The sequence below is a fragment of the Ictidomys tridecemlineatus genome, chromosome 3, assembly GCF_052094955.1.
Source record: "Ictidomys tridecemlineatus isolate mIctTri1 chromosome 3, mIctTri1.hap1, whole genome shotgun sequence".
NCBI classification, from domain to species: Eukaryota; Metazoa; Chordata; class Mammalia; order Rodentia; family Sciuridae; genus Ictidomys; species Ictidomys tridecemlineatus.
This window is the reverse complement of record NC_135479.1, coordinates 47,928,418-47,936,863: the sequence shown is the minus strand read 5'-3', so window position 1 is coordinate 47,936,863 and position 8,446 is coordinate 47,928,418. Positions and strand designations below refer to the sequence as shown.

The following is an 8,446-nucleotide window of genomic DNA, read 5'->3' as shown; positions in this document are numbered from 1 at the left end:
CATATTGCCTTCTGATTACCATGAGTTGTCCTGTGTTTCCTGGAATCTTTTTAGCATGGCCTCCATTTTAGATTTCACTCAGTATTAGACCCCTATTTATCTAACTACACTGACTACCTAACTTTAAATCTGGCTTCATTCCCCCCTCTAATTTGGGAACTCCTTACCGCTGTGAGGAAGGGGGACGAAGAGGATCTCTCTTAGTTAGTAAATACCATACAATTTACTGTTTAAGCCAAGAGGGGTGTTCATGCTGAACAAGGTTTCCCAACATGTTATCAACCACTATAAACTACTGGGAGGGTCATCTGGCATCCCAGGTATTTCCCTGTCTCATGCTGATTGGTGGCTGCTAGGGGGTTGCTATGGATCCCCACCTAGCCTGACTGAGTCAGGGACACCTTGCTCCGAAGATCTCTCCTGTTATTTGTAGATAAACAACTTAGCAGGGTGGGAATGTGCCTAGGAGTGCTCTGTGGTTCTTTCCAAGGAAAAAGGTCACCCCCCCTTCCTTGGACATGCTTTGCTCTGAGGTAGAGGCTAGTTTTTCACAGGCTGCTCCTGTCTGCTTCCTGGCCATCCTGTGAGGGGCTGCCCGGAGCTCCCTCCAGAAGGGGTGTTGGCAGCCCATCTCTGCTGCCTCTCCATTTTAGCCCTCACATCTCTCACCTCCTTATTGTTCTCCTGGTTGTGGCCATCAGCCTTCCAATCCTGGCCCTCACAGGCTCTAAGCACCTAACTGGCCAGGCCCCAGCCCCTCTCAGGGGCTGATCAGTAGGCTTTCTTCTGGGTCTGCTCTCCTGACTCAGGCTCCATCCATGCAATCCCCCTACCCACCGCTTTTCAGGCCTACCCCTTCCTCCAGGGCACTGGCCTTCCCCAGTCCCTGCCTTTGATTGTCAAAGGTGGTCCCACCCTCTAAGGCCTATTAGGCAGTAGGAACTTCCAAATTGCTTTTTTTTTTTTTTTTTTTTGTACTGGGGCTTGAACCCAGGGGCACTTAACCACTGAGCCACATCCCAGCCTGTTTTATTTTTAATTTTGAGAGAGGATCTCTCTAAGTTGCTTAGGGCCTTGCTGAGTTGCTGAGGGTGTCCTTAAACTTGTGATCCTCTTTCCTCAGCCTCCCAATTTGCTGAGATTACAGTTGTGCACCACTATGCCCAGTAACAGTGGGAACTTTAAAAAGGAACACAGATGCTTAATGTCATTATCTCTGAGTACAACTCTTCTAAGAGGCACCTCATAGGGAAATAAGCCCAGAGAGCAGTGAGTAGCCCAGTGACACATAGCATGTCAGAGAAGAGCCTGTCTCCTGCACACCCACCTCCACCCAAGCCTTCCTACACCAGCTATCAGAAAAACTGGGAGCCCCACACATCTGAGAAGATCAGAGACAAGAGACACTTGTGTTTTTGTGTGTGTGTGTGTGTGTTTTTGGTACTGGGGATTGAACTCAGGGGCATTTGACTACTGAGCCACATTCCCAGCCCTGTTTTATATTTTATATAGAGACAAGATCTCACTGAGTTGTTTAACCCCTCACTTTTCCTGAGGCTGGTTTTGAACTCATGATCCTCCTGTCTCAGCCTCCTGAGCCGCTGGGATTACAGACATATGCCACTGTGCCTGGCCAGAGACACTCTTCTAGAACTCACCACACAGGGGAGCTCAGCTGGGCAATAGGGGGCCCAGCTGAAGGTTTGGGAGGCACTCTAGATATCTTGGGCTCCTGATCTCCCACAGATCCTTTGCCTGGTTGACCCCTACCCCAAACCCTCTCAGCCTACATGGCAGTCTTACCAGGGGAGGAGAGGGAAGGGTGTTCAGAGCCACCAAGAGTTCCAGCTTTTCCAAGGGACACACATAAACACCCCTCAGGTTTCAGGGTCACTCCCACCATGCCTAGGCAGACATACTCGCACAGCCTCCCTTTGGGCAAACAAGTTGACCTGTCTACTGGGCTGTCTCTCTGGGAAGCCATGCAGTGGGTGGTGCTGGGTTCTGGGGTCTACTGAGGCCCAGGAGGAGACCAGGAATATCTGGAGAGGAGTCAGTCCTCTCTCTCACCACTGACAGAGCCCCTGGCCTGCAAGGACTGATTCCCTGTGCTGCTCTGGCCCCTGCTGGACAAGGCCCAGGTCAACTGTGTTCCTGGGTTCTAGTTTCAGTGACATTCCCTCCCCCATACACACTTACTCAATTCTACCTCTGAGACCTTAGACACATCTGTTTTTCCAGCTAGGATGACAAAGCCTGGGTCCTTTTGACCTTCAGGCGCTGCCTGTCCCCACCCACGCTGTGCTGACCAATTTGTCATCAGCCCAGCCTAGCTTTGTGGTCAGCTTTCCTGCTCTCCTCACTGCCTAGGCTCCGCCGTCTCCAAATCACCTCCTCCAGGAAGCCTTCCCTGGGCCATATCTGTGATGTGTAATCTGTGGTGTCATTGTCTCTCACAAGACTGGGACCAGGGCTTCTGCCCACAGCCTCACTCATTGGCTGAGCCCTCTTCCCAGCTTCTCCCTGCCCACTTACTATTCCCCGCTGCTGAAGATCACTGGAAGGGCATCTCAGCTGAACTGCTGGAACAGGGCCTTCTTTTGGGAAATCCTGTTCTTTGTACTTGATCCCCACTAAGCCCTTTCTCTGCCTGTTTACCTCTGGTCTTTTCTGGTCCTCTGTATTCTGCTCCTCAACTTACAATGCTCAGATCTTAGTAAGAACTACATTTCTGTCCTTTTTGCTTTCTGAAGGCAGCTTCCCTGTATTTCAGCATACTGTCCTCTCTCAGACGCCCTCTGCATGGGCTCTCTGTCCCATCCCCGGCAGGACTGGTAACTATTTGTACTAGCCATGGTCCATGTGGTTGGTGGATGCCCTCTGCACTCTGACCCCCAGCCCTTTGGTTCCCCCCACCCGCGCAAACACTCACGGCTTTTGCGCAAGTCTACACTGAAGGAATGGAATCAGAGCTCAAAGCAATGAGGAACTGCAACACTGTGGGCATCTGCTAAACAATTCCTCACTTGGTCTTCCAGAGTCCAGGAGGGTCCATGCCTAAGTCACTGAAGCTTTCATAGGGAGAGGACATTGCTCTCAGTTGCTCCCTTTTCCTTTAAGGCCGTATCTACCCATTTCCCTGGGAACCCCACCCCAAAACTGAGAAAGTGCTCCCCCTGTGGTCTGCCTGCTCCCCTCCATTCCCATTCAGTCTAAAATCTAGGCTAAGATTTTAGCCTAGCAATGTGTTACAATCTCCTGGGAAGGGTTTAAATAGTCTTGAGGCATGGGCCTCCCTCTCAGAGACTGATCCAAAGGTCTGGCTGTACTCTGGGTATCAGCTTTTTTTAATTTTTAGATTTTGGTACCAGGGATTGAATCCAGGGGCAGTTAATTACTGAGCCACATCCCTAGCCATTTTTGTTTTTTATTTTGAGATAGGCTCTTGCTAAGTTGCTAAGGCTGGCTTTGAGTTTGTGATCCTCCTGCCTGGGCTTCCTAAACTGCTGGGATTACAGGCGTGCACCACCATGCCTGGATGTCAGGTGTTTTTTTTAATGAATAGATTTCAGGGTTTTTTTTTCCAAGTAGTTTCAGATTTCTAGAAAAATTGAGCAGAAAGTACAGACAGTCCTTATATACCCCCAACCTCCACTTCCTGCCTTCCAGTTTCTCCTATTATTACCATCTTGTATTGGTTGATTAATCAATTTTGTTGTTATTGCTGTGAAAGTTCAAAGTTCACATTAGGATTCACAGTTGGTGTTATAACTTCTAAGGGTTTTGACAAATGTATAAGGACATGCACCCACCATTATAATGTCATTGACATTATAATGCTGCTCCCCGACCCCCAAACCATGGATCAGTTTACTGTCTCCGTAGATGTGTCATTTCCAGAATGTCACATAGTTGGAATCATACACACCCAGGTAATTTTAAAGAACTGACAAGAGTAGCTCTCATTTGAAGTTGGTAGGGGGTGGTGGGGGTAGATCTGGTGTTCTATGCATCTAAATCTAGTGTGGACAGAGGCCTCATTTTCTTTTGCTCAATCTATCTAATATTGTCCAGGGCCCTCTGTAACCTGGCACTGAGTTGGACAATCAACTAAACCAACACAGTTCCACCAGCTCTCAAGGCTCTCCTGGTCCATCTCAGGAGTCAGACACTAATCAAGTTGCCATGCATGTGTGCAGATGATTTTGAACTGATATAAGCACTTTATAGAAAATATTCATGGTAGATGGCTCTTTGAGAGCAGATGGAGAGGCTCCACAGAGGAAGAAAAGATCCAGTTGAGATAAAAGTTGAGGAAGAATTAACTAAGCTAAGGGTGGGGAAGGCAGGGGAAGAAAGTCCCTATCAGAAAGATCAGCTAATGCAAGGGCCCTGAGGTAGGAGGGAGTGTGGCACTTTCTAAGAACTGAGGTGGTGATGTGGGCAATGAGGAGAAAGCAGTCCAAGATGAAGCTGGATGGGAGCTGGGTAAATGTGTGTTGAAAAGATCACTGGCTACCATGTAGAAGACTGGAGTGGAAGAAATAGAAAAACAGAGATCAGTGAGCAGGCCACTGCAGTGTTCAGATAAGAGGTGATATAAGGGTGACCATGGTGGGTGGAAGCTGAGGGGTGGTAGCTGAGGAGATGGAAAGAAGCACACGGATATGAAGATATATGCACAAGGCCAGACTGACAAGACTATCTGGCCGGGCTATGGGGATTGGAGTGGAAGGGGTCAAGGGTGGCTCCTGGCTTCCAAGCTTGCCTACTTGGACTGACTGTTGTGCTACCAGGGAGGTAGGGAACCCATGAATGGACCTCCAAGTGGAGTCTGAGGTGCCTTGAGACATTCAATAGGCAGCTGGCAGGTGTTTTGGAGCTGAGATGAGAAAGGGCAATGGAGACCTGGAGTTCCTCAGGGTATCATAGCAGTAGAGCTGGAAGCCATGTATTGATGAGCTAGCTTAGGAAGTGAGCATGGGGTGAGAAGAAAGAGAGCCCAGGGCTGAGCCATGATAGACTGTCCCTGCTGGTGGAGGAGAGGAACCTGCAACGGCACTGGGACAGGAGCAATTGAGATCAAAGAACCAGGGGCAGCATTATTACAGAAGGATGCATATGGTTTCAAAAATTAACGAGTGGCCAGTGGCATCCATGATAGTGTACAATTAAAAGAGGTGGGGCTGGGGATGTGGCTCAAGCGGTAGCACGCTCGCCTGGCATGTGTGCGGCCCGGGTTCGATCCTCAGCACCACATACCAACAAAGATGTTGTGTCCGCCGAGAACTAAAAAAAAAAAAAAATAAATATTAAAATTCTCTCTCTCTCTATCCTCCCTCTATCTTAAAAAAATAAATAAATAAATAAAAGAGGTGAAGGCCATACAGAAAGTGAGGGAAGAGTCTTTCCAAGAATTTAGCCATATAGTGGTGGGGGGACACGGACATAGCTCCCTTCCCAGGGCCATTGGCCTCATGACCTTTTCGTTTCCTGTGGAAACTCTTTCTTAATTGCTGACCTGCATATGTTACAAGGATAAAAGTGAACTGGAGGGTTTGGGGTAAGGGAGTTGTAGGTGCCTGATTTAAAACTGTGTTAAGGATCATCTCTGCTTAATTAGCTGGGCTCACCTCAGGGGACCATTTAGCGGCCCTCAAGCAGCATCTGATTTCACCTTTGAAGCTTATATTACCTCTTATTTATTTTTGTGGTACTGCCTTCCCTTCACAGACATTGGTCTCCTCAAAGCCACTAATGGCTAACAATTCTCTAGACCCAAGCCAGATTTCACTGTGAACTTGTATTTGAAGATTCCTTCTTCTTCTTTTAATATTTTTAGCTGTAGATGGACACAATACCTTTACTTTATTTATGTATATGTGGTGCTGAAGATCACAACCAGTGCCTCACAAGTACAAGCCAAGCACTTTACCACTGAACCCCAACCCCAACTTGACAATTCCTTCTTAAAACTCTCTCCCCAAGCAGTCCCAGTTATCTACCTTTCTGGTTTCCAATGTAATGGTGGGGCCTCTGACCTTAACCCAAAGTTGGCAACCCCAAGCACAAAATTTCTTTGAAATATTCCCTAAAATGCACACAAATGCATTCTACGTATTCAATCCCACGTTGTAACTATTTTGTGCCCTTTTCATCAAGCAAAATCAGTTTTCTAAAAAGTTCTATCTTGAGCTGGGCATGGTGGCTCACACGCTTGTAATCCCAGCAGCTTGGAAAGTTGAGGCAGGAGGATCAGAAGTTCAAAGCCAGCCTCAGCAACTCAGCAGGACCCTAAGCAACTCAGCAAGACCCTGTCTCAAAATAAAAAATAAAAAAAACTAGGGATGTGGTTCAGTATTTAAGCGCCCCTGGCCTCAATCCTTGGGACCAAACAAACAAACAAAAAGGTTCCATCTTGTGTTTGTCCTATGGGTTATCCCCAACTTCAGAAAAACTATAAGGTACTGTGCCACTTTCTGTTGGCTCCTGTATCTACATAATTATCTCATTTAACTCTCTCAACCTTCTTTGGAGGTAACATGGTTCCACTTTACTGATGAAGGATCTAAGGCTTGAAGGGTTAAGTGGCTTGCCCAAGGTCATACATGTTTTGTCTGACTCTGATCATGAGTTTCCTTGGTTTACAGTTATTTGTCCCTCCATGAGTAGAGCTGGTAGGGCTTCAGAGTAAGGTCCCAGGCACCTCTTCCTCAAATGGGAAGACAGACCCAGAAAGAGGCTAGAATAGCCTGAGGTTATACAGGGAAGAAGATACAAAATCAGGACTCAGAGCAAAACCTGACAAGGGGCACCTTCTGGAAGCCTAAGCATGCTCTCTTTCTCAATTAGGGTCTTACTACAAACATCTGTGGTAAATCTTTGCTCACAGGTCTCTGATGGATGGAGCCCTCAGGAATCAGAAATTGGAGTCCACACTCTGACCTTTGGGTGGGTCACTACCCTCTTGGAGTCTCTTTTTTTTTTTTTTTTTTTTTGCACCAAGGATTGAACCCAAGGGCTTCTGACCACTGAGCTACACCCCTAGCCCTTTTTATATTTTATTTTGAGACAGGGTCTCACTAAGTTACCTAGGGCCTGGCTAAGCTGCTGAGGTTGGCTTTGAACTTTTGATCCTCCTGCCTTAGCCCCTGGACTCGCTAGGGTTACAGTTCGGTGCCACCACGCTCATCATTCAATTTTTTAATATATGAAATGGAAGAAAGAGACAAGGGTTTACATGGTAATTAACTTTGTAAGCCTACAGTCTACTAAGAGGTGATAGAACAGGCTCATTCTGGGCTCTTGGTGCCAGACTAGAGTGGGATCCAGGCTTTTGTCTCTTAAAGAGCCTGAATCTTGGGTAAATTTCTGCCTCAGTTTCCTCACAAGGAAAATGAAAGTAAAAATAAGACCTAATACCTAGGATTGTTGTAAGGGTTCGAGCACTTGGAAGCGTCTGGCACACTGTGATCCATTTGCAGTTAGCTTTTAGGGCAGGTTTAGTCCTCGGTGTGCAACATCGGTAACTTCAGACGACCCCGTCTCCTCCAAGCCCCGCCCCCGTCCTTACTCGGTCCCGCCTTCACCTCGCTGGGTCCCACCCCAAGCCGGCCCGGTTCCCTCCCGCCACCGGGGGGCGGCGGCGCTAAGGGCAGCTTTCTGGCAGAAGCAGGCGACGCTCTAGGTGACGACCGCACTCGTCTGTGACCAGTGGCGGCGGCGCTCTAGTCGGCGGGTGTGCGGGGCGGGTTGTCAGTGGTGCGGCCGGCAGGCAGCGATGGCGGCCGTACGCGGCCTGCGAGTGTCTGTGAAGGCGGAGGCCCCGGTGGGGCCGGCCTTGGGGCTCCCGTCGCCTGAGGCGGAGTCCGGTTTGGAACGCGGCGAGCCGGAGCCCATGGAGGTGGAGGAGGGCGAGCTGGAGATCGTGCCGGTGCGGCGCTCCCTGAAGGAACTGATCCCGGTACGGGCGGGGGGTGGGGGGCGAGGAGGAGGTCGCGGAGCTAGTGCCCCGCGCCGGAGGGGGCCGGAAGGGGAGGCGGCCAGCGCGCCGGCCGGGGGAAGTCAGGGGAGGAGGAGAGAGGCGCGAGCGCCGGCGGGCGGGGGGCCAGGCGTGAGAGACCCCGAGCAAGAGAAAGGACGCCGGGGCGCCCGGAAATGGGTGTTGAGAGGACTGGAGGAGGTGGGGGAGAGCCGAGAGAGAGTTGAGGACTTACCCTTTGCTGCCCCTCGGAGCTAGGCTGTGCGGGGGAGTGAGTGAGGAGAGACTGGGGTCCACATTAAAGGGGAGTCCCGGGCGGGAACCCAACCAGAGCGATCCAGAGGGAACTGTGAGGTGGCGCCGGCATCCAGGTCTCCCTGTGGGTCCCGCTCTGATAGAATTGGTGTCTGTTAAACATGGCACTCGCTCTTTCTCTTGCGAGGACTGAGCTTGTCAGCAGCAAAC

At 49.7% G+C, this 8,446-nt stretch overlaps 1 protein-coding gene and 1 long non-coding RNA gene across 2 annotated transcripts in view; one reads left to right on the top strand and one right to left on the bottom strand.

Annotated features, from left to right (window-relative positions):
* Window positions 1-3,413: 3,413 nt before the first annotated feature.
* Window positions 3,414-7,717, bottom strand: LOC144376148 (uncharacterized). The gene is made up of 2 exons (XR_013436274.1): window positions 7,423-7,717; window positions 3,414-5,289 (listed from the first exon to the last, which is right to left on the bottom strand). It is a non-coding gene; the product is annotated as an uncharacterized LOC144376148 (long non-coding RNA).
* Window positions 7,533-8,446, top strand: part of Ncbp3 (nuclear cap binding subunit 3) — a 30,265-nt gene continuing 29,351 nt past the window's right edge. The window contains exon 1 of the mRNA XM_078042670.1: window positions 7,533-7,963. Within this exon, the coding sequence (XP_077898796.1) occupies window positions 7,781-7,963 (183 nt within the window). The 5' untranslated portion in view covers window positions 7,533-7,780. The remainder of the gene's footprint in view (window positions 7,964-8,446) is intronic.